General features: G+C 43.2%; 1 protein-coding gene across 5 annotated transcripts in view; it reads right to left on the reverse strand.

Annotated features, from left to right (window-relative positions):
- The window catches only part of CHD6 (chromodomain helicase DNA binding protein 6), a 200,705-nt gene that overhangs the window by 61,929 nt on the left and 112,032 nt on the right, over positions 1-26,744 (reverse strand). For all 5 annotated transcript variants that reach the window (XM_070381751.1, XM_070381752.1, XM_070381754.1 and 2 more), the window contains 9 exons: positions 26,239-26,325; positions 25,908-26,042; positions 22,600-22,721; positions 21,113-21,356; positions 19,748-19,924; positions 19,000-19,143; positions 15,810-16,065; positions 14,618-14,828; positions 4,265-4,460 (listed from right to left, as the gene is read on the reverse strand). In XM_070381751.1, coding sequence (XP_070237852.1) covers positions 4,265-4,460; positions 14,618-14,828; positions 15,810-16,065; positions 19,000-19,143; positions 19,748-19,924; positions 21,113-21,356; positions 22,600-22,721; positions 25,908-26,042; positions 26,239-26,325 — 1,572 coding nt within the window. The remainder of the gene's footprint in view (positions 1-4,264; positions 4,461-14,617; positions 14,829-15,809; positions 16,066-18,999; positions 19,144-19,747; positions 19,925-21,112; positions 21,357-22,599; positions 22,722-25,907; positions 26,043-26,238; positions 26,326-26,744) is intronic.

A 26,744-nucleotide genomic window follows, 5' to 3' on the forward strand; every position in this document is an offset into this window, starting at 1 on the left:
GGTTCCCTCCTCCCTTCCCAACCCTCTGCAGAGGCCGCATCACCTGTGGTGTGCTCTCCGCCAGGATGCCCGCACCCAGGCTTCCTGAATTCCCCCCTTTGGGGCTTATCCACAGGAAGGACGGGACCCGGGCCACCTTACCACTGTTACCATGCAGCCTCTGCAAGGGTGGCATGTGCCCTCAGGGCTGGAGTGGCATTGGCTTTTTAAAACACATATATTTCTCGAGCAAGTCCTAAAACATATATATTTCTCTAGTTCAATCCCCAAAGCACAGAAAGCTCCAGCAAAAAGAACAGAAGGCTGAATGAATGAACTTTCAATAATCGTCAATGAAAAAGCACTGAAGAGGCAACACTGCGCTCTGACTTGGGCTGAGTTTTCAGACAGTGCAGCTCTGTTTCACGGCCATGGACGCTGGCTTGTCTGCAGCCCTGCCCTGGGGACTCGGGCTGACTTCAGCCGAGCCCAATCGCCCTGCCACTCCCGCCCCATCCCAACCTGGTCAGCTTCCTTGTCGAGGCTCAGAGGGGGTCTGCCTAGGATCAGTCGAGAAGCAGTATGCTAGCAATCCTTGCCTCCCCACATTGCCCCGACTCTGGAGGAGCACAGACCGCACCAGATCTGCCCAGGCTGTTTGAGATCACAGTGAACCCTGAAGCTCACTATCTGAACTTGACCTCTGGAGCTATGCTAAAATTTCACTGGCATAGAAGGTAAGACCATGTTCATATGGGACTCTCTTTTTGTGGTCCTGATACTTTTATCAGGTAGAACGTGCTTCAATCCACTCGTAAAGGAATGTTCTATGCCACACCCGTTTTCCAAGAAGAATATGATCATCTTTAATCAGGGTAGGAATTGTGGCTCTTCAATAACCATGAAGAACTACAGATGACCAAAACCTCTCACTCATATACAGAAAATGTCAGAATATGGGCATATGTGTGAACGACTGTGTGTGTTGATATGACCTAACTGGCTAGCAAGGGCAGTACCCGGGAACGGTCAGGTTGAGTTTTCTGCTCTGTTAGGGACAGGAATGCATTTCACCGATGTTCACAGCTGATTTAGCTGCAGTCCTGTGAACCACACGCTGGTCTCGGCACCCCAGTCTCCAGACTTTGTTTTCTATATCACATTCCCAGCATGTGGGTGAAGGGTAAATGCCAGGGAGACTGTGCTGAATGCGCATGGTTTTGGGGGGCATAGTCTCAGCCCTTGTACTCCCCTTCCCATGCCAGGCAAGCCAAAAACACCCTGCTCCATCTCTGGGGGGCAACTCAGAACAGCCCACCAATAACCACAGACCCAGCTCCCTACCCTAAAATTACTCTATGCATTCCAATTCTTTCATTTCTACCTAGTCTGATCAGATGTCTCAAAAACAAAGGAGAGCTCTCCCTTGGTTACAAAAATGTAAATAAAAATAATCCCAAAGGCAGCCAGTCTGGGAGACCACAAGTTGAGGAATTCTAACTCTAACATGGACCTGGGGCTGTTCATTGACACCATCATTCATGATCTTCTGCACGTTCTTGGACAAGTGCCTGCCTGAATCGTCCGAGTGCTCACGGTCCTTGTTTCTCCACCAAGGCTGAGTATTAGAGGAAGTTCAGAAGCTGACTCAGCATATGAAACCCTCACACAACCCAACTTCAGTCTGGACATCCCCACTCATTCCTTGACTCATCTCTTGCGACTCCCCCAGCAGTGGACACTAACAATGGCCATTCCAAAGCTGCTCCCTTCTCCCTGTGAGAGCCCTGCCCACCCCATCTGACCAGACCAATCCATCACCTGAGGGGTGACTGATGTACCGCCTTCAGGCCTAGACATTCTCACTCTTGCTCATTCCATTTTTGGCACTGCACCATCAATGTCTAGATGCCTCTGGCTGTGACCCATCTCTAAATGCCAGCCCTATGCTTTTACTTTCCTTTTGCAAGTCCTTCAGGCGTGCCCAGCTAACAGAGCCTCCAAATGGCCCCCACCACCGGCCCAGGTACCGAGCCTCATCGCCAGGTGAGCTCTGTGAAGGAGCACGGAACTTTACAGCTGTTGAGAACTTACGACTTAAGGAATCATCTGCTTCAGGGTTGGCAAACATCTTCTCTAAGAGTAAATATTTCAGATGCTTTGGGCTATGAGGGCCCTGTTGCAACACTCAACTCTGCTACTGTAACATGAAAGCAACCAGAGATAACACAGACACAAATGCGTGGGGTTACAGTCCAATCAAACTATTTTTAAAAACAGGCAGCTAGCCCACAGGCAGTAGTCTCCTGCCCCCATTAGGTTCCTGCTGCTGACCTTGTCAAATACTAGTTTCTACCGATTTTAGGCACCATGGTTTTGAGTATGTTAACTCCTTTAAAACTTGGTGATTCATTATATCTAGCAACTCTTTTTTTTTTTTTTTTTTGGTGGCCTCGCAGCTTGTGGGATCTTTGTTTCCCCAACAGGGATGGTACCTGCGCCCCCTGCATTGGAAGCACAAAGTTATTATCACTGGACCTGCCAGCAAAGTTCGGCAGCTCATCCTGGACCCAAATATCCTATCACCAGCAGAAAGGCCTGATGGTGAGCTGCTCGTTGGATGCTGAACAATGTGCCACAAAACTTGTTTTACGATGATTTTTTACCCCTGAGTTTTATCCAGTTGTCACCAACACGATAATTCAGAGCATTGCTATTTTAACTAGGAGACTGTTTTCTTCCAATAAAATGCTATTTGGAAACTCGTTAAATGAAAAGGATAGAGCAGACTGATTCTGTGTGACGTGGTGGGCAGGGAAGAAGCCAGATACCCATCACCTTAGCTCCCTTTCCCTGCATCCCTTCCCTGGCAGTACCCTCTAGGGCACCTCTTCAGTTTGGTGAAACAGCAGCCTTCAAGCTTCTCCTATCAGTCACTCTTATCAGTATCAGGAAACAGGCTCTGAGGTCCCGCTGTTCTCCCCACCACATACTCATACTCTGAGGGTCAGCAGATATTCCAGGAGCCAATACACAGTGGGATGAAGCGTGTCATTAATGGTAATGGATGCAACTCTGGGATCTAAAATGGTCTTCTTGACAAGTCAGAATCTTTTGGACTGACTTATTGTGCAATCTAGCTAAAATGTCATTTTTTTCTGAACCAGAAGGATCAGCTCTGTCGTTTTCTTGTTTGTTTACATTTGCTTTTAAAATGCATTAACTCCAACCCTTGCAAGCCAGTCATTTTTTAAAACCAAACATTATTCAGTTTGGTTAGAAAGAACAAATTTAATCTGCAAATACAGTTAAGTCCCCTACAGGTGAACCTTCCGGTGGTGAGCTTTCAAAGATGCGAACACGCGTCTGGTTCCAGCAGGAACCAGAACCTGTGTGAAGCTCCGCCTCCTACTGCTGGCGGCCCTTCAGCTCTGCCATCTCCCTCCTCTGCCTCCTCCAGTCAGTAATTCTTCTTGCCCATTCGCTCGGTGCCAAGCCCTGTAAGCCAGCTGCTGTACTATACTACTGTACTTTTCAAGGCACTGCAGTATAAGATTAAAAATATTTCCTCTATTTTCTGTGCTTGTTTGTTTTTATTAGCTATTATTTGTGTGAAAAGTTATAAACCTATCGCATCACAGTACTATACAGCTGAATGTGTTAGTTGGGTACCTGTGGTAACTCTGTTGGACTTAACAAACAAATTGGACTTACAAACGCGCTCTTGGAAATGAACTCATTCATATGTAGTAGGGGACCCAAACTTAACTGGCCACACTGACTCTAATGTGCTACATTAAGTGGGGAGCAAAGGAACTAATGAGGATGCCTCAGTCACCCCAGCCACACCAGGGAACCTTCCCACACCTCTGGGTCATCTTCATGTGCTGTAAACGACATCCAACTACCTCACAACCGAAGTGAGTGAAAATGCCAGAATCAATCCATATGTCAAGAATTAGAAAATTACTCAAGCTTAGTATCTTTCTTTATATGTCTGATAATAACAATGAAGAGTAGCTCTACTCTACATTTTGGAGGCTACCACTGTGAAATACCATTTGATTTATCATAAAAGAAAAAAAACCACTGATTAGTGGGAAGGCTCGACATTCACTTCCTCCTTAGTTGTGCCCCCGGACCGAGGCCCTGAGCCTGCCACCCGGCCAATGCTGCAGCAGTAGCATGGAGCATGGCAGACTCTCTCTGCAGCCAAGCCAGGCCCTGTCGTGAGGTGCTCAGATTCAGGGACAGCTAAGGCAAACAGCAATCATCCTATGGTTACCTGCAAGTCATTTTGTGGGTTCCAGTCTGAATCAAATATGATGCAGGTATCGGCAGCTGTGAGATTGATCCCCAGGCCTCCCGCTCGCGTGCACAGAAGAAAGACAAAGCGGTCTGAGTCTGGCTTACAGAACCGGTCGATGGCTGCCTGGCGCAGGTTTCCCCGTACTCGCCCATCAATTCGCTCATAGGTGTATCTGAGGGGACCCAAACGAACGAAAGCCCAGGTGTTAATCATGACTTCAGTGGAGAACAGGCAACAACGCAGGAAGCTGGTGACTAACGGCCTTACACCCCTCACTTCTACGTATGGACCCAGTGTCAGCAGTCTAGAAAGAATCCCCCCTCTCTGTATGCAGCAGGGCAGACACCTGAAACCGCGCTGCAAAATGTACCCCCTCTCAAAACAAACAGAAACCAAACCAAAACAAAAAACCAGCCACAGACTACAGAGGACTAGAGGAGCTGTAAACAAGTATCAATCCCCACTGCCTGGGCAAATTTACTCTCGGTGTTTCCCAATTTTCTTGTACTGAATCTAATCATAAGATCGGGAAAGAAAAATAAAAGCCTCAACCATCTTTTAGTTGAGCATGTAGCATGGAATCAGAGTTCGAATCAGGCTCTATCTGCTTTTGGATGGACTGAGAATGGGAGGAAGACAGTATGGACAGGCTGTCTTGTTACGTCTCAGTTGGTCATTTCTACCCTAACAGTTCCTCGAGGTTCTAGAAGCAGAAAGCAACGCCTCCAAGTTTATAGCTGAAACCAAGGTCTTGTGGGCAATATGTTGCCAAGCACATAGGGAGAAATCATAAGAAAGGTTTCTGAGCTGAGTCAGGTTGGAAAGAAACTAGAAGAATTTTTAGAGGAAAATACAGTGAGGAAATAAAACTGAAAGTTATTAAGAAGGCACATACCTGTGTGGAAAGTTAAGAAATAAAGGTGGACAGCATTGAGTAGGAGAAGGTAAGAGAGTAATTACTTTGGGAGCCTAGAACCACCTTCAAAAAATCAAAAGGTACGTTTAGGATGGAGATCGTGTAATTAGCACAGAATTAAAACAATGCCAATCTGGGTAGCTGCTGAGTCTTATCTTTTCTTATCTACCCCTTGACAATGGACAAATTAATATGAGGATGCTACCCTGGGCCCAATTTTGACCAACAAGTAAGAACTGGTTGGTTAAGTATAAGTAATAGGAACCAAGTGAGAAAAGAATCAAGTTACCCTAGACTCCACCATAGCCAAGAACGTGAATCCTGATGAAAATCTCAGTAGCCCAGAATCTGGGAAACTAGATTGCTAAAAATGGAGATTAATGACTGGTAAGAGACTAAGGACAGATCCTGAGGGGTAGACAGCTCTGGGTGGGGGTGGCTCTAGATAACTAAATTTGGTGATATAACCCTGCCGTCTTTGAAAGTGAAAGTGTCAGTCACCCAGTCATGTCTGACTCTGCGACCCCATGGGCTGTAGCCTGCCAGGTTCCTCTGTCCACAGGATTCTCCAGGCAAGAATACTGGAGTGGGTAACCATTTCCTTCTCCAGGGGATCTTCCCAACCCAGCGATGGGACCTGGGTCTCCTGCACTGTAGGCAGAATCTTTACCATCTGAGCCACCAGGGAAGAGGAAAATCCACACGAGAAATCACCCAAGGAAATACAGGGAGAGACACCAGACCAACTCAGGCTCAGAAGGGAGATGTACAAGGCAAAGAGCCAAGTCCAGAAACCGCCTTCCCTTCACGAAGCTGTAGTGCACCCCCATCTGGAATTACAGGTGCAGAGCTTTCCTTTCTTCTTCTTTTTTAATGCAATTAATTTAAGAATAATACATGAGGCGATAGAAGCAAATAAATAAATAAAACACAGTACAGGATTGTCATGAAGGTAGGCTAAGGAGATTCTGTCTTATACTAAAAGCTAATGGTCATAAGTTGAATTCTACAAAACTATGAAGCAATTAGATATATTATCATTGTTATTTACAACAGCCACAGCAACAATATTCACAGCAAGCTCTGAAGTGTCAAGCTCGGTGCCAGGCGCTGTGATACATGCATTCTTTATATTCACTTCTTGTAATAATCCCATGAGGTAGTTTCCCATTTTACATTTCAGAAAACATCAAAAACAAACAAACAAACAACCCCCAAAGACAAAATGACCCTCAAACAACATAACCTGCTCGGTCACCTAGCTGGTGAGTGAGATCCCTCTGACTCAGAGTCCACCCTCTTAGTCAGGTTGCTCTGTGGCCTTCATAATGTACCCTACGTGTCCATGCAGCAGGAAGATTTCCCTAACAACTTAGAAGAGAAAATTAAAGATAAAGAAGCACCTCTGGAAACCAGTTAATTCTAGTAGAAGGTGAGAACAGACGCTACAGGCATCAAACTGGCTGTGATGAACCGATGCCCTGAGGACCTGCCCTGAGTTACTCCTACATTTGGCTGCGTGTGTGACGCACTGGGCAGTGGAAGCAGCACAGCGCGTGGAGTCGGAAGGCAGGACTGAGATTCAGTTGAACGCTGGCTGCCAGCGCCCCAGCATCACACGTGTGCACAGTCAGTGCTGCAGGCACAGAGCACTCGATGTTCTTTGACAAGACACCCCTCAAGCATCAGAGAGGAGCCAGATGCCCGAGGATCTGAGTGAGGCAGGGAACGAGCATCGTATTAAGGAGGCGGAGAAACCAATAAATAGTGATGATATGGTTCGGCAATCACTTAGGGAAAACATTCCCATAAAATTAGGTAGTGTTTTGGCCAGAGATGATAGAACATAGTTTTAGAAATTGTCCAGGATGAGTGGAACATTACTTCTCATTTCTATCACTTACTCGGTTTTGAGGGAGTGTGCTCAAAGAACACAAAACTGCAGTAAAAATCCAGTGATTTGAGAGTTCAATTAAATCGTTCCTCACTCCCCTGACTTCTGAGCCAGATCCTTTCGCTCTTGCCCGTACCCCTGTACGAGTATGGCACAGAATTAAATGGGAACAAAACCAAATTGACAGCTGGCGTGGCGACGAGGCTCAGGAACAAAGAAAATCTCGAGGGCTAGTAAGTCTGAATGAGGAAATTACAGACATCATAACATTTTCCACACCAAACATTGGTATAGCAGTTAACCCTCTGTGTCAACTGCATTCTGAGTGAAATCCCTAGGAGTTGATGTGGTTCATCAAACGGTAATTCTGAGTCGCTGTCAAACATCAACAAGAAGCAGGTGGCACTCTGGAAAACCTCTGTGTGTTTGGGAGGGAGGGAGGGGGACAAAAACTCGCTTTTGGCACAACAGGAAATGCTGACCTCAGAAGGCCTGAAGGGAAATGAACAATCTCGTCTCCCAGCAATAACCCAGCTGGAAAAAATAAAGACTGGGAAAAAAAAAAAAAAAACACCACAACACAACCATTCATGATTGCCATAAACATATAAAATTCTTACAACTAATCTAAATAAGAAATACATGGGACTTGGCAACATGACACTAGGGGTCATGGTGGTTTGGTCACCAAGTCCCTACAGAGGTCCCAGCAGAAGGCTGGTCCTTATAAATATTTACTGAATCAACGGTGTATACAAAAGACCTGAGGGACGGCAGTGAATATCAAGTTCTTCAATGATGCAAAGATGTCAGTCCCACCCTACAACATGTGTAAGAGCTGATCAAAATCTCAACAAATGGATATAGCTATACATAGATAAATACAGATATGTAAATGTGTAATCTTTTTTTGGGAGCGAGGACTGGAGTAGTAAATACATTAAAAAAGAATAAGTCTGAAGTTCATCTGCAATAATATTGAAAATATTAAATTGCAAATAATATTGCAAAGCAATAGAAATACTGATCAAAAGAATAGAAAGGTTACATATTACACCCAATATATATAATATCTCATTATGTTTTATGGATAGTGTCTTATATAAATGGGAAAAAGATGAACTACTTAATAAACAGAAAATCAGACATATTTGGAAATAAATTAAATTAGACCCCCCCCATTAATGTCATTTACCAAAACTGTAGAAGGACTGAAGACTGAAATGTAAAAAAATGAAATAAACCAAAGAAATCCAATTAAAGATTCTGAATTAACATACACATTTAACTCTTGTATCTCCTCAAATGTTTAAAATGATAAGTAAAGGGAGTTTTTTAATGCATAATAATACTCTCCCCCAAATAAACCTACAAATAGAATACAAGAAGCTATAATAAAATTCTGGAAGTTGTAAAATAAATCAAGTGATACCTGATTCAAAGAAATCCCAGGTGAGAAAGAGCCTAATTCAACATGGCAGAATATCCAAGGGATCAGGCACTGGTGGCACTAGGTGCCCTGAAAGTGGGGATGCAAAGAGTCTGAACATAAGAGAACTAACTAGTTGAATATCTGCTGAAGTATCTACTAGCCTACAGATCACCCACCTCAGCCTTGAGAGTGAAAAAAGACCTGTAGCTTTCTCTACCTAGGAAATATCACACAGTAAAAGGCAGAGGTCTTACACTAAAAAAGGGAAGGAGGAAAGAAAGAGATATTGAGACTTCCTACCTCTCTCCACCCCTTCCCCACAAGTCAGCTCCAAGTCCAATTAAGTTCCCACCCTTTGGGCAGGAGAGAGGAAGAAAAGAATCCAAAGCACTGACTCTGGAGGCGCCTCAGTGAAATGGCCCACCTAGACGGACAGCATTCGCAGATGGAGAGGAAGGGAGCCAACACGCCGGCCCACAGGCCCCGAGCTTCTCGTCTCTGGATGGTGCCTACCATCAGGCAGCCAAACCAGACATCTGAGGAAAGCCTCTGACCTGAAACACGAAGGCTTTGCTTCTGGTGTGGAGGGGCAAGGTCCTAACACACTAACCCTCCAGTAAATAACCGCAAGACCCTGGCAAAATACAGAAACAAACAAGTGAACAGAAAAACCTACCTGAGTTCAGGAAAGCAAGCAGATTTGGGGAAACAACAGGAATCTGTGGTTTTGGCCATGGGGGGAAGCAGGAGTTATGGCAAAGGTGCAGGACAGCTACACATCTTGATGAGACGCCACTGTCTTTCTGGCCAGCGGCACCAAGGACAGCAGTCTGGGGCAGCTAGGACCACCAGAGAGTGAGAGGGGACCTCCAGAAGGGACGGAGATGGTGAACCCCAAACTCTGGGTATAATGGCACCCCACTCCAGTACTCTTGCCTGGAAAATCCCATGGGCGGAGGAGCTGCAGTCCTACCTACCAGGCTGCAGTCCATGGGGTCGCTAAGAGTCGGACCTGGCTGAGCGACTTCATTTTCACCCTTCACTTTCATGCACTAGAGAAGGAAATGGCAACCCACTCCAGTGTTCTTGCCTGAAGAATCCCAGGGACAGGGGAGCCTGTTGGGCTGCCATCTACGGGGTCACACAGAGTTGGACACAACTGAAGAATCCCAGGGACAGGGAGGCCTGGCGTGCTGTGATTCATGGGGTCACAAAGAGTCGGACACGACTGAGCGACTGATCTGATCTGATCTGATCTGAAGCGACTCAACAGCAGTAGCAGCAAGGGTCTGGCTGACCTCTGAGGCGCACACACTTGGGGCAAGCTGAAAGCAGTCTGAGCTGAGACTAGACCTGCCAGATGCCAACAGCCTTTGCACTTTGAGACTCACCTCCTTAACTGCCCCCAAATAGAAACCATCAACACCTCACAGCAATGTAACAGAATCCTATATCTCCATAACAAAAATGTTCACAATGTCCAGGGGAAACGTAACCCATTCTCAAAGGAACAGACAACAGATGTCAAATCTGAGATGTTCTGATGCTCAGACAAGACCTTTAAAGCAGCTCTTACAATCATGTTCAGTGAAGTAAAGACATGTACATGATGAGTGGAAAGATAGGAAATAAGAGCAGAGAAACCACACATCACACTAAGAAACAAATGGAAATCTCAGAACTAAAATACAATCTCTAATATAACGAAACCAATGGCATAATAAGCATGATGGAAAAGACAGACGAAAAGAGTCAGTGAACTTGAAGACAGATAATTCAAAACAAAAGGAGAGAGAGAAAAAGGACTAGAAAAAGAATAATAATAAAAAAGAAAGAACAGAGCCTAGGAACTTAAAGGTCAAATATAGAGGTAATTGGAATCTCACAGAGAAACATAAAAGTAGGGCAAAAAAAAAAAAAAAAGAAATCAAAGAAATACTGACCAAAAGTTTCCTAAATTTGGTGAAAGATCTGCTTATGGATTTAAGGAGGTCAGTGAACTCTGCACAGGATGAAATCCACACATTATAGTCAAGCTGCCACAAACTGAAAATTAAAAAGAAAATCTTAGTAGAGTAAAAAAATACATTATATACAGGGGAACAGCTACTTAAATGACTGCAAAACTTCTCATCAGAAACCACGGGGGTGAGAACATAGTGGAACAGTAGTTCAAAGTGCTGAAAAGAGGGAGGCAAAAAAAAAAAAGGCCAACCCAGAATTCTAATATGAAAGACAGAGACATCAAACAAAAACAAAAAAATTTGACTTGAGGAAACAGACACTGTAGGAAGAATGAAAAAATAAAAATCTTTATCATCACTCATCTCAAAAGGACAAGACACTGAGCCTGTGGAATAACCAGCTGAGTGCTATAAAAACTGAAAAATTACAGAAGAAAACTCAGAAATTAAAGGTGTTCTACCAGAGGGAGATGGTGAAGGACAGGGAAGTCTGGTGTGCTGCAGTCCATGGGGTCACAAAGAGTCAGATCGCCTGAGTGACTGAACAGCAAAACCAGAGGCACAGCAAAACAGAGGTACAACAAGAAACAGAGGTACATAAAATGAGATGGAGAAGTAGAGAAAACAGGAAATCAGGTGATCAGAAGGTCTGACACATAAATAACAAAAGTTCCACAGATTGAAAGCAGACCAGAAAGAAATAATGAAAGATAAAATACAAGAAAACACCCCCTAGAACTGACAGAGTATAATTTGCCATGGAAAGACCTAAAATACATCCAGTTCAACAGATGCTATACAAAACCCAGTTCACTGTCAAATGTCACAGTACTGGGACAGAGGACAGATCAAAGCTTCTGAACAGAAAGATCATGTCGCATACACAGACCAGGAATCGGAAAGGCTTTGAACTTCTAGACAATCCTGGAAACTAGAAGAAATGGACTAACAACACCTTCGAAACTCTGTGGGAAAATTATTTCTAATCTACTATCTCAAACTCAGCCAAACCATTGCTCAATGGTGGGAGTGAACATTCTGACCAAGTCTCAGAACCCACGTATCATTCACCCCTTTGCAGAAGCTCTCAGAAGAGGTACACAGGGTCCACCAGCAAGACTAGACTCAAGAGGAAAGGAAAAGAAAGCTGCCAGAGTGCTGAAGGAAGGGAGATCACAGATGGTGACTGAGCACCAGGCAGGAGGGGTAAGTGGGCAGAGAGGAAGAGACCAAAGGTCCCAGGAGAGATGGCTCAGACATGAAGCTGATGTGGCTGCACATAACAAAGGGAGATTCAGATGGCCACAATAAATTTTGGAGCTGAATTATAATGTGTATATTTAAAATTTCACACTGAATAAAAAAAAAAATTTATAGCTTCAGGAAAGATTAAAATCATGCAGGAAAGAAACAGTAAACAGCATACTACGTGGCTGAGCTGTAACGCATTATTTATATAAGTTGCAACAAACACTAAATATTAATTCAACCCAAAGTATTGCATGGCAGGATGGGAAGATGGGAGGACAGGAGGCACAGAGGTGGTAATTATGAGGGGCAGTGAAAGAAAGGAAATATTCATCTCCCATAATGAGAACAGATAATATTTAAAACTGAAGAAAAAAAAAGAAATTACAACTACTAACATTCTGTAAAGCTACAGCTATATATACCAAAAGAAAGTGCGTAAGGAGTTTAAAAGCTTCAGGTGGGGGGAAGCTGGGGTATGTGGTGCTATCAGGAAATGCTATTTTTCATAGGTCTAAAAGAATAATTTGCCTTGTCAAATTATGTGCATGTATAACTTTGATGAAAACAAAAAACTAAATTAAGAAGAGAAAAGTAATGGTGATATTAAGGCCAGAAGTCCCTGCTGGGTACAGAGCTTGGATGAAAAAAACCACTAAAGAATGAAAAGAAAAAAGCCATAAAAAAATGAAAAGAAAAAAACTTCAGACTATTTATATGATACAGTTGAGCGGTGGGGGAAGTCTTTTTAAGCATGTTAATTTAAGCATAAATAAGCACTTAAGTTTATTTAAAGCAGTTTTAAGACTGGGAGATTTCTTATAAACTTTAAAACTTCTAAGAATAAAATAAATAAACAAAAACCCACAGCCATAAAGAAAAAGTCAAAAGCAACACTGGGGAAGCATTTGCACCATATTCTTAACAAGCGATTTTTATAAATTAATTAATAAACAAAAAGGCAAAGAGTAACAGAAAATGGGAGAGCATAAGCAATGCACAGAAAAGAAATATAAACAGCTAATAAACATAAAATATATTCACTCTCATTCATAATAATAAGTATAAATTAAAACAAGAGACCATAATTTTGGCTTATTGAATTAGCAGAGACTAAAAGGCAAAAACAGGATTGATCAGAGTATGAGGAAAAAAAGAGCATTCTCATACACCATGAAAAGGGAGATAAAAGTGTCTTTCCAGAGGGTGTTTTGGAAATACGTATTAAATGTTTTTAAAAATGTACATCAGAATTTATCCCAAGGAAATAACTGGCAACATTCACAGTGACTGCTAAATGATATTTAGAGTTCCTAAAAATGTTGAAAAACTGGAAACAACCTAAATAAGAGACTATCATTCAAATCATCAAAACTATGTTGTAGAAAAATAAAGCAAAAAACTCCATAATATATCAAATAAAAAGGTGAGTTACAATGCAGAATGTAGCATATGACCCCAATTCAAGCAAATCAACAACAAAACTAAATATACGTAGGCACAAAGAAAAGAGACTAAGAAGATAAATGTCCAAGTATGAATGGAGTTTTGAGCTGGTGGTGGTATTAAAAAGTGTCGCTATTTTCAAGAGCAACTATAATACTTATGTAGTTTTAAAACAAAATGAGCAATAAGTGATAAAGGAGCTAAATAAAGACATTCGTACTTGGTAAAAGTTAATTACACTGTTACTCATTTGGGTGGGGGGGGGGGAATCTCTTTAAAAATCTTCAAACTAGTAGTTGTATATATTTTGAAAAGATAACTATATAAGAAGCAAGTATTCTGGCAATTCATCTAGAGTAAATTATTAAATACAAAACTGCTTTCTAGTTTTGATATATTCCTCAAAGAAAAAAAATAATGCAAGTCTCAAGAATTCTTTACCTAAATTAGATCTCCACTACAGGAGTCTGAGAAATTCTTTTAGTGCCTAATCTGATTTCAGAGAATTATTTATGTAATGTTAAATGTGAGAATAACCCATAGTTAAGTTGGTCATTTCCTTTAATTACTTTTTCTATAACTTCTCCTATGTTATAAGGAGAAACAGAATCTTCAAAGATCAGAACATGTAATACAATTGGGATTTGCCACGATGACTATATAAAAACAAAGAGGTACTCTAAACCTACCAATGCCTTAGCTAATAGTTTCTAAGATTTTGAGAAGTCTTTTAACATTAAGAATAAATTTTAAAAATGCATTTGCCATCTTCAGATCGTTGGTGGATCCCAATGGCTGGAAATGGATTGATATGGTGTAATGTAACAAATGCAGTACCCTCACAGAGCCCAAGCAACCCACATGATACCCCAGGCTTTCCACCTGCATCAGTAATGGAACCTAGGTTCAAGGAATTAGAGGAATATAAACAAGAAAATAAACTGGGATGCCACAGCTAGTGTATCATAAAACCTTAGAGGGTTGGCTGAGAAAAAACATAAAGCATCCCCAAGTTCAACTGTCAGCTGGAGCTCTTTTAGCAACTTGATATAGTGATGCTTTCCAGAGTTTATTTTTCTCATCACGGGGCGAGAAGGGGGTTGGCGGTGGGGGGAGTAAATACATTATTTTCTTAACCTTCTGTAATGCTATTTGAACTCTGTTTCTTAAAAGAATATAAATAAATATGCAAAATTTATTTTTTAAGCAAAGCAAAGGCTCCTATCATAGGAAATTCACTCTCAAGACACTTAAACCTGGCCATAAGATTCAACTCTGAATTTCAGCCAGTCTTTCAAGAGAAGATTCCTTTTCTCTATTTTCTAATGCTTTTTTGTTGTTAAAACATAATTTTTGAATGAATCAAAAAGGCAACAAAGAAAAGGAACTGCCTGCAGCACCTGATGCCCAGCTTTGACACAAGGCTCACCTTCTCTGGATGAGATAATCTTCCAGGATGTCGAGACAGCGCACCATCTGCGAGAAGATGAGCACTTTGTGGCCGCCAGCGATCAGCTTAGGGAGCAGTTTATCAATCAGCACCAGCTTCCCTGCGGCCTGGATCATGGCCTGCAGCTGAAAGTCCGGGGCATCGGGGCTGTGGGTTTTCCGGAAGTCCTCCAGAATTTTCTCCTCTGCCCCTGAAAAAGGATGCAACGAAAGTATTCTTTGAACAATCTGTATGGGCAAGTGACTTTCTGTTTGACAGAGCCTAGAAGAAACGGAGTGAACGGAGTGAGGCAGTGCGGTGTGTGTATCCCTGATCCACCCCCTCAACCATGGGCTCCACAGTAGGGGCACGACTGTCCTGCAGAGAACACAGGTGACGTGCTCTCCTGGGAGTCTGACTAGGTAGAGAAAGGATCTGAAATACCAAGCTGACTCAGGCAAGTAAATAAACCTTCACAGAAAGTTGACAAAAAGGAACTTCCCCGGTGGTCCAGTGGTTGAGAATCCACCTTCCAGTGCAGGGGATGTGGGTTTGATCCCTGACCCTACATGTTGTTGGGCAACTAAGCTTGCACACCCCAACTAGACAGGCCCATGTGCTGCAACTACCGAGCCCACGCCGCACAGTGAGAGAAGCCCCTGAGTACCCCAACTAGATAAAGTATGTGTCCTGTAATGAAGACTCAGCACAGCCTAAATAAACAAAGAAAAATTTTAAAAGCAGACAAAAAGACATACCTCTTGGACATAAACACTAGTGATCGGCAAGCCATTTGGGATTTAAAATTTCATCAAAAAGTTTTATTTAAAAAAAAAAAGCTTCCAACATGTTCTCTATCTAGTACAGTTAATTGTTAATTTATCTGCAGAGAGTTTTAATCTCACTGTGCCATGATCACTTTTTCAACGAAGTAAGACATCTCCCTGCTCCCAAGTGGGAAGTGTGGGCCAGACTGCAGGCCCACAAAGGACAGCTGTCATCATCTGTCTTCTGATGGGCAGAGAACTGGTTCAAAACGGGGCTCTGTGTACTCACTGGCCAGATCACTGATGCAGATCCACTGACCTCTTTGAACCTCAGTTTAATGCTTGGTAAGAAGGTCAGAATTCACACCCGAGTGTCTCATGGGGATCAATACGTCAGATGGACAGGCCTCCCCGCGCCCGCTCACCGCTGATCAGGTAGGGATGGTTGCAGCACTTCCTCAGCTCCATCATGGTGTTGATGAGGTTGGGCATGTTGTGCTGGTTGGCCCCCTTGCTCAGGAAGGAAAAGTTCTTCTCCAGGATGGCACGGTAGTACTTCTTCTGGATATTGGTCAGCTCTACTTCGATGATTGTCTCTTGCTTGGGAGCGAGGTTCTTTTCCACGTCATCTTTTAGCCGCCGAAGCATCATCGGTTTGAGGATAGACTGCAGTTTCTTCACCTGGCCAGGGAAACGAGACCTGTTTACCTGCCCGGATCCCCATTCAGTAATGGTTACTGGGGTGATTCCAACCTTCGCTACAGTCTCTTGAGCATCTAATCATGGAACTGCGGCAGCTGACTAAATGTAAGGTCAAGCCTGATGCCTGAACAGGAGGAGCTTACAGGAGGACTGAAAGGAAAAAAGGGATCTGGTTTTGATTCGCAAGCAATTACTGAGAACTCATGTGGGAACCTTATATAAAGGGAGAAAGATACAAAAGACAGGACCTCTTCTCCAGGATGGAGAAAACAAACCTCTCTCTCTGACATGCACTTGTATGGAGCAATTGCCTGAGGAATGTTTTCAGCCATGTTAGGAGGCACAAGTGATATATTACGAGGGGAAGATGTATATGCTGAAAGAACAGAGTAAGAAGCAGGGGAATCTGCGGGGTGGGCCAAATGGATGAAGGTGGTCAAAAGGCACACACTGCCAGTTATAAAATGAGTAAGTCCCGGGGATGTGATAGACGGCACAGTGACTACCGTTAGTAATACCATATTGTATATTTGAAAGTTGCTAAGAGTAAATCTTAAGACTTCTCATCACTAGAATAAAATTTACATATGTATGGGGAGGCAACTAGATTTACTGGTGTAATCACTTTACTATATACTACTATATCACTTCACTATACTACATATATTGAATTGTTACAAAGCACATCCGAATATAGTGTTGTACGTCATTTATATCTCAATTTAAAAAAAAAGGCAGAGGCAATCTGGAAATGGATTCCTCTCGTATTTAAATAAAAGCAGCCAACAAGTTTGGGGGTAGTGATGTACACAGGGAATGCGGTAAGGTGACGCCTCCCACTCCATCAGGCAAGCTGTCATCTCAGGGGCACTTTTGAGCCTGACAGTCTTCTTTGCTATGATTTGTGTGTTCTTGCCCTAACAGACCAGGCCTGGACAGCAGATCTCTATGCACTTGACTGCACTGGCAAGTGCCCTCTCCCAAGAAGAGGGCAGAGACGGGATTCAAAGTCAAGGTACCTGAGTTCACCCTGAGCTAAAACCTGAGACCAGTGAGATTAATGCTGGTGGGAAAGTAAGAGGCAAGTACGAAAGATCAAGTTATAAAGAGCTGTTCAAAAATTTCAAAAGGGTAGATTCTGCACAAATAAGCTGTGGGTTGTGCCAATGCTTCCTGCTGAAATAAAGTGATTTCTAGAGAGTTTGATTTAAAGGAGTTACTTGAGCAGGTTTTAAACAACAAGGAATAGGCTTTACTTTGTAACCAGATGCTTTCTAAAACTTCTATTTACTAGGATTTAAAATATATAGACATTTGGGGCCATTTTTGTGGCTTTTCCCTAACAAACCCCAATCTTCAATCTAATCCATTTAATGAACGCTTTATTTTAGCAACCATGGAACTTAGGTATGTAATCCCCACAGGGATAAGGAATTACTACGTAAGAACCCAAAGGGGAAAGACACAGCTAGGGACTTGTGAAAAGACAGGGACAAATGCCAAGTCTGCCACATGCTGGGTTCAGCGTTCGCCCTTCACCTGGTTCGTACCTTGAATCATTTAGAGTATACTATATGCCAGACACTGTGCTGGTCAATACAACAAACACAACTTGGGAGGAGATGTGGGCCTTGTCCTCAAGGAGGTCATTGTCTAGGAAGAAGAGAAAATGCATACCACAAGATAAGTGCAACGGGAGAAGAGGAAGCATTTCTAACGGTCCAAAAACGGAGAGAGGGCTGGAGTTGGCTTTGCAAAGTTCAATAGATACTGCAAACGTCAAGAAGGGGAATGAAGTTTGATTACTCACTGCTCTCAAAGTCTGACTCGTCGCTGAAGTAGAAACAAACAGATTGGAACCACAGCATGTACTCTCGATATCTGTTAGTGAAATTCCCAAACTTTCTCCGTTCCCAAATTCTCTGCCCAGACCCACTCTCACGCCACTGCTAGATTAATTTAGCAGAACTAATTGTGTCGTTGCCACGATCAAAGCCTTGTGTTGCTTCTCTAATGCCCATCAAATCCTTCAACCTGTCTTTCAAGATGTTCCCACGATACAGTGCGGAACTCCTCCGGCTTCATACGCCACACTTCATCCCCAGCTCAGCCAGATGATCCCCTACCACTGAATAAATTCCATGGCTGCTGCTGATTCTTTTTTTTTCCCATGCAAAGTAGTCATTATCATCTCTATCTCTGCCTAATGAAAACTTACCCACCCTTTAAAGTTTATTTTCAAATTGTACTCTCTCCATGCAGTTGTTCCAAAGTCCTAAACAGATGTGACCTTTCTTGCCTTTTAAGTCCTCAGCTCTGTTCATTGTTCCTCTTGTGACCCTTACACCTGTCTGCCTTATTTCTGTAATGTCCAGTCGAGATTTCTACCCACTGTAGATAGATATTTATTAATGTTGGTTTGTTTTGAAACAGCTTTGAGTCCAATAAGCAAGACTCAGGACCACATCTTTGAAAACAGGAAATTGAGTTGATCTGGACAAAACTGGACCGACCAACTACTCTAATGTACACCTGCCTTCTGTTCCTCAAGAAAATGAGCCTGGAAACATGTTGCAGGAGGAGGGGCGAAGGATGAAGGAAGCAGAGGAGGAGGGAAGCATGGCCCTGAGGGCAGACGATGAACAAAATCACTAAAGTTATTTATACATGAGATTAGTGAAAGCAAGAGGCTGGAGATTAGGTATTTTGGATGCCGATTCATTTATTGTTTGGATAGAAACTGCTAATGATCAGTTGATCCTCCTCCACATAAATTAAATAAAGGAGGCGGTGCTCATTTTACCAGGGGTGTGAAAACTGGCTAACTCCTGTCCCCATGGTGACTTTGTTTTTCCCTTGATGGTGAAAGTAGCGATCACCTTGACTCCTCCAATCCTTCAGGCCCCTATTTACCTGCTCCTCTGTCTTCAGATCTCCAAACTCCTCCAAGAAAGCAGTCTCTGAAGGGAACTGCGATGGCTCCAGGAAGTTGAGCAGACTGAAGAGCTCCTCCACCGAGTTCTGCAAGGGCGTCCCCGTGAGCAGCACCTTATGCTCCTGCACAGATTCACAGCACGGGGAACAGGTCTGAGCCGCCAAGACAGCAGGTTTGGGTGGGAAAGTGACGCCAGGGCCTCTTGGGCTCAATTTGGGGGCAAGTTTGTTTTTGCTTTTATGACAACATCGAGTGATAACATCAACAAACAGATCAACCTTCCTTTTACATCCCTGAGTCCAGCAGCAATTCCATGTTAGCTAAAGCACCCACTCACTCATTCACATTCTGGAGGGCCTGCTAGCCACAGACTGGGCACTGCGCCAAGGCAGTGATGTTCAAGGCTATCATCTTTGGTACCAGATCATTCAGGGACCTGGAAACAAGCCAAAACAACACATTTCCTGGTCACAAATGCCATGGTACTTAAGATGCCCCTGGGTCCCTCTGGGAGTCAATCTGTGGAAAAGGTCAAATTGCCGACCCAGTTTATAACAACAACAACAAAAATTTGATTCCTGCACCATCGGAGGTACAAAGGACAAGAAGAAAATCTAGGGTAAACAGACTGTGCACAAGTAGGCTGCATGCAGATGGCTAGAGAACGCTTCCTCCACCGTGAACAGGAGGGGCCTGTGTTTACAGAAAGAGCTCGCCAACTCTCACCAGGGCCATGAGCTTCAGGCCCTCCAGAAGCTTGCAGTTCCTGTTCTTCAACCTGTGGGCTTCATCGATGATCACACAGCTCCAGTGAATCTTCTTCAGCTCTGGGCAGTCTGCCAGGATCATCTCAAATGTTGTAATGACAACATGGAACTTGAAGACACCTGACAGGGGGTTTCCCTGAGGATGACACAAGCAAAGGCAGAGCTTTACACATGGCTGGAGAATGCAGCTACCGGGTTACAAGCTGGATTGGAGAAGGTGGCAAGATAGATGGTCGGACCTAGGTGAGAGGCCAATAAGCACAATCTTCCTCTTTGAGAAGAGAAAGAATAGGAGAATCAAACCAGCTGTTTAGACAAGAGAGAGATCCTGTTAATTCAAAGAAACAAAAATCAAGATTGCATGTACCCCCACAAAAGCGAGATAAGAGTATGGAAGGCCAAGCAAGGAAGCTTTTTGTTCATTACTTGCCATGATAGGGAAAGCTGATGGGTGTTGACCCACATGTTCCTAGCCAGCTGGTGGTCTAAACCACGCAGAGCTTGAATGCCCAAAGAAAACCCTCTTTGCTAGTTTTCAGGTAGAATTAATTTCACCTTGTACCTTGGGTTCTAGAACAGACTCAATGTCGTGACCCTGATTCACCTGGGACAAGGGCTACCAGGCAGGACATAGTTTTGTCTTTCCGTTTGTCTTCCTGCCACCATCACATTTACAAAGCAGAGCTGCGTCCCATTAGAGCACATCTTAAATTTCTCCTGGGTGTCTCCTGCTGCCTGTGAAAACTATGGTATGAGCCCTGCCTCTCCTGTGACTGCATTCATTTAATATTTACCTTCTTTATGGAAACCAATGCTTAGGACAAGCCTATAAGGATACTGAGCAAAGTGCTTATACTTAACAAAATCTTCTTACAAAATCCTGCTGTGCTTTAAACTATTTGTTTTCTCTTTATCCTTTAACCTCAAATCCATTAACCTCCTCTCTCTCCAAACTCGTTGGCTGAGGATCCTTCCTTTGTTCACAAATCCCTCTGCTCACTTTCTTCACTGAGCACATCACAATTCAGATAAAATTTTCTGCATGTAAAAGCAACTTCCTAAGCCAACCAAGAAGCTTTCGGGGTCCTAAAAAGAGCCTCTCGTGCATGTCGGAGTGGAAAGTGTGCCCTACAGTTCTGTGTTTTATCACGAAGAAGTTACAGGGAGGAGTGAGACGTCTGCCTCAATAAGAACGTGACTCTACAGAGTAAGTCAACAGTAATTCCATGTAGGGCACTGAACTCTGGAAGACAAGGGGTAGAGAGGCTGTTGTGCACCACGATGGCAAGCTGTCCTGGATCCCTGCGACGGGTGGAGGGCTCACCTGTGCGTCTCTGTACACCATCTCGTACTGCTGGATCATCTGCCTGCTGATCTGGCTGCCGTGGTACACGATGGCATTCATTTCTGTCCACGTTCGGAACTCCCGCTCCCAGTTGGTGATGGTGGAGAGTGGGGCGATGATGAGGAAAGGGCCGTGGATGCCCCTGAGGAATATTTCTGAAAGGAACGTGATGGACTGGATGGTTTTCCCTAGGCCCATCTCATCGGCCAAAATGCAGTTTTTTCTGCAGAGTAAGAAACAGACCGTTCATCGTCAACATGGGAAAGAGGCGGAGGTTGGTTACAATGAAAAAGATACTACAGAAGCGTACCTTGACCTGTAAGGTCATCGGTGGAGGTTTTATCAGCATTTTCCAGAGATGCAACTGAGGCAAGTTTCCATTACTGTTATTTACACCCTGCCTACTTCCAGAAGGGAACTATTGCAACTTGTGAGAAAATACATGAGATGCATCCATTCAAGAGGAAACTACAGATACTAAAAATTAAAATAATAGTGCGGCAAGGAGAAAATAAAATGCCTCAAACCTACACCAGTTCTCTACCTGACGAACTTCATGGAAGCAAAGGCAAAAACAGAAACACAAGTTACACGATTCTCATCGCCTATCACCTGTGTTATCAAAGGACAGACTTTCAACCCCTATCCTAACTTCCGTGTCAGAGTGAAAACACTGGTCTCTTGCAGTGACCCAGAACCACGGACTGCACACATTGGTCATCTCTGAAGGTGTGGCCCCTGTCCAGTCTCGCTCATCACCGCGCAGGTGGGCAACCCCAGACCTGCTGCTGTGTTTCAGTGAGCTACACCCTGAGTCCCACTGTGAGTGACGGAGACAAGGTTGGAACACAGGTCTCCAGAGTGCCAGCTTGGTATGTGTTCCATGCCATGTGGTCTTTAACATCAATGCTGGGGGGCACCCTAGAATGTTAATAACATCTTAAAAGATGTTAACCCATCTTTCTCAGATGTCATCTGCTTCATCTAGATTCTGACAGGGACTGAAGCACAGGATTGAAAACGATAAGTCGAGGCCATCCACGGCTCACAAACAGATAGTGGAGTTGGGACTAGAATGCAGATTCATTCTCCCTTAGAGCCAATTTGTGTTAAAGACTTGGGAGATAAAAACACAGTTTTAAAGGATCTTTGGGGTTTTGTTTCACTTAGATTGAACCCAACCTTCTGGTTAGACTGACAAAGGAAAAAAAAGAACAATGTTGATGACATCTAAAGATCATTACTCTCTGGTCAGAGAAAGCAAACCAAACCAAATCTGACATGAAAAACAGAAGTCCTGGTATTCCTGATGTACAGAGATCACCCACTGAACTGATGGCTCCACTGCACTCCTCCACCCCTCTGCTACTGTCCCGCTATGCTGGCTAAGCCCACCATCTCCCTCCTGGCACAAACATTTGGTAGAAAGATCAGCCCTGAAGACAGGACTGGTTCTGGTTCCACACCTGTTATACCAGTTAAAAAGAAGCCAGTTCATCCCCTCCAGCTGGTACTCCCGGAGCTGGTTACTGTTCTTATACTCTCGTGACTTCTCAAGTTTCTGCCAGGAGTCTGAAGCAGGTCGCTCCTAGGGGAGGGAGGGCAGAGAACACAGGACACACAGCGATGTTTCAGGAGCACGGTGTGGACAGGGACGCAGGGGGCGATGGGGAAGGTGGTAAGCCTCACAACGCCGTCCTAGAGCTACCTGCAAACTGCAGCTGCTGTCTTCTGACTGAGGAGCAGGCCCTGTATTTTCTAGATTTCAGCAGATTACACTAAGAACACCTCTATAAAATTTGCAAGCAATTAATGAAGAAGAGAAACAGATTCACCTAAAATCTTGGTTAAGTGTTATATTGCTTTACTGAGACTCTTAGAAATCATTCCCACTAACATTTTAATTTCCCTACAAGCCAGCACCAAGGTTTTTAGTTTTCTATAGACAGAATTTTTTGTTATTTGTCCCTGTGATATTAGCTCAGGAAAGTACACCGGGTCAAATATTTTGTTGATGAGTTTCTCAAGCTAAAAAGCCTGTATAATTGAAACTATAAATTCTTTAAATTCGCCATAAACGTAAGAGCAATCTTACTGCTTTACTTTTCAATATGAAACACCAATTTCTAAATGTAACTGATCTCTGTTTATATGAAATGCCATTTTTATCATATATTAAGTTCTAACATATCCAGGGAGCTATATCCAGAGTCTTACTGCAGTAAAATCACACATTTGAATTACTATAGCTCTACATCTGATGGGGAATTATTTTACAAAAATGTCTTGGCTATTTTTAAATTTAGTATTCTGTGCAACCGTAGAATCAATGTCAAATTCCCTTAAAATTCTATTGGAATTTCTAATCTGGGGAAATTTTTAATTTTTAGGTATTAAGTCTGCCCATCTAAAAATTTTATTTAGGTTTTTTTATTATTTGGACATATATTTGATTATTTTGCTTCTAGACAAATCGAGCCCCTAGACTGACACTTTAAAGGTCTCAAAAAATTAAAAAAAAAAAAAAAAAATCTTACCTATGCCTGTAGTTACATAGAGAATTTTGAGACTGCAGCTTTTCTAACAGCAATTTTAGTTTGGGAGTTTTACTTTGGGGTATTACAGAAAGCTTGCTCCTAAAATAGGTTATTATCTAAAACTAAGCCATTTGCATGTAAGATTTAATAAAATATCCCCAATCATATTGTATCATTGATATTTGGAGGTAAGTATAAGGGTTCAATCTGTCCAGACTACTGGAAGTGTGGAAACTTTCAGAAACTTGCATACCACAACTTAACCTACAAAATTACGATAGCTGTAGTTAGGCTAAGCTCCTTGAAATACAACTTTGTTGAATATTACATCAGCACATAGGTACAAGGTGCTTTTAGAAATGTAAGGGGAAATAATTTATTACGTCAAAAAAATAATTTTAAAGAGAAAGCTTTTAAGCCAAGACATTCTCATATAAACTCTCTTGCTCTGTTCCCTTAAAGAAATTACATTCTTATCCCCTAGGAATCATTCAGCCTGGCTTCCTGAAGCTCACGTCACTCATTTTAATGGCACTCTACCCGACACTATGGGGAGACTTTCTGGAATGTTCCTCATCTCTAGAGACTGAAGGGGCTCACTTTTAGCATCACAGATACTGTAGAATAGACTTTCACTGCAGGTTTCTACTTTGCTGCCCTGGTAGCACTCCAGATACAGAGGCATCATACACTAATCCAGTCCCTCCTCTGGGTCTTCCCGCTTTCTCCAGGTTTTAGTTTTATGTCACCTACTGCCCAGAAACTTCAGTGATCTAAGGATGAGACTTGAAATCAGCTAGAAGTTTCCGATGCCTGGTCTGGCTGGCTCCTCAGTGGTATCACAGATGACAGGCAAGCACCTACCCCAGGGCTCCAAAACCTTCAGTGGCTATTATTAAATTCAAAAGAGAATTGATATTTGGAGTCTCCAAGGTCGGTCTTGACTATTAAATGACTGCTACTCTCTTTGCAAAGTCGTTACTGACACTCTGTCTTGCTCTCCCCAAAGTCTGTTATTTTACGTACAAGCAACCAATTTTTAACCAAATAGCTTTTAGGGATAGAATGTTCTAGTCATTAAGACAAGCGATATAAAAACAACAATAAGGAACTGGGTAAGAGAAAATCATATAAAAATGTGATTTTCTTGGGAGGGAGGGAGGTGGGATTTCCTGGTGGCCTAGTAGTTAGGACTCTGCACCCCCACTGTAGGGGGCACAGATTTGATCCCTAAGGGAAAAGGCAACAGCAACCCACTCCAGTACTCTTGCCTGGAAAATCCCATGGACGGAGGAGCCTGGTGGGCTGCAGTCCATGAGGTCGCTAAGAGTCGGACACGACTGAGCGACTTCACTTTCACTTTCATCCACTGGAGAAGGAAATGGCAACCCACTCCAGTGTTCTTGCCTGGAGAATCCCAGAGGCGGGGGAGCCTGGTGGGCTACTGTCTATGGGGTTGCACAGAGTTGGACACGACTGAAACGACTTAGCAGCAGCAGCAGCAGGGAACTAAGATCTTGCACACCATACAGTGTGGCAAAAAAAAAAAAAAAAGTGACTTAGAAAAAAAAACAGAAACTGATCATTCCAGTCTTTAGCCATATTCTTTAACATCTCTGATTCTCTTCCCAAATTAGTTACACCTTAACTGAGCTCTATCCCAATTCCGCCTCTTTGTAATTACTAGGTACCCCATGACATTTCTGCAGCTTGGTGGTAATAAGCCAGAATCAGAAAAACTAACCAATTCAACACATATGGAAAACTTATGTTTTCTCTGCCAAGTCCTAGGGATCTTTTGATAAAGGACAGTTCTTCCCTTTAAGAATATTCTGAGTAAAAGCAAAGGATAAAACCAAAGAAAAGAGATCGCTGATGGAGAAAGAGATAAGAAACAGGAAACAAAAAAGATACCAACAACTTATGGAGCTTCTTTCCCGAGCCAGGCATTTCTTACACCTTCTATCTTACTGACCCCACTTGACAGCCATACACCAAGAAAACAAAACTCATAACCAAGCTTCTTAAATGTCACATCCATCAAACTAGAGCCCAGACCTAAAGCTGACCCAGTGCTAGCAAAGTGTGATGTGGGCAGAAACATACTCTGAACCCCAGTTTCAATGGGCACAACCAACGGTAAGATGCCACAGAAACCACTCGGGGGAACCGCCTGGGGGACACCCCGGATCATCGCATTACAAGAGACACCCGAAATAGTGACATGGGTACGTTACCACGTGCTTGATTTCGGGGAGCACTTGCAGAGATTCGAATTCTTTAACTTTGGCAGGATCCACGTCCTCCTCCAGTTCCCAAGTGCTCTCTTCGTAGGGCAGTGAGCACCACTTCACCAGGTAATGCGTCACCTCCTGGTGGCAAATGGGAAAGGCACTTATGGTCTTCCTACTCCATTAGAGAAATCGATCCTGTACTGATGACCCAGGAACCCTCCCTATGACACAGCACACCAAGGCCACTAAAACAGAGGCCACGTGTTGACAAAACAAGCAAAACACGAGACAAGCAAGGAAGACGCTTTAGAAGAGTTAAAACAGAAATACCCACCTCTCCGGTTTCTGCATCCTTGGTATGGGCCACCTCTAAGATGCGATCGACCTCCACATAGTCTGGGTTGAACAAGTCTTCGTCAGGCTAAGGCAAACGGGAAAGAAGAGCTAAGAAGTGACTCCCTTCCTGCCGACCCAGCATCCAGTGTTTTATCTTTAAGTGATCCCCCCCACCCTGGGCTCTATCGGGGAATGCAGAATGAAAAGGTCTGCTTGAGTTTAATTAGGTCCCATTTGTTTATTTTTATTTCCATGACTCTAGGAAGTGGGTCAAGAGGATCTAGGTGCAATTTATGTCCAAGACTGTTCTAAGTTGTTCTCTAAGAGTTTTGTAGTTTCTGGCCTTACACTGAGGTCTTTAATCCATTTTGAATTTATTTTTGAGTATGATATTAGAAAGTAATCTAACTTCATTCTTTTATGTAAAGCTGCCCAGTTTCCCAAGCACTACTTATTGAAGAGGCTGTCTTAGTAACAGAACACTGTAATGCAATTACATTCCAA

Source organism: Bos mutus, chromosome 13, assembly GCF_027580195.1.
Source record: "Bos mutus isolate GX-2022 chromosome 13, NWIPB_WYAK_1.1, whole genome shotgun sequence".
NCBI classification, from domain to species: domain Eukaryota; kingdom Metazoa; phylum Chordata; class Mammalia; order Artiodactyla; family Bovidae; genus Bos; species Bos mutus.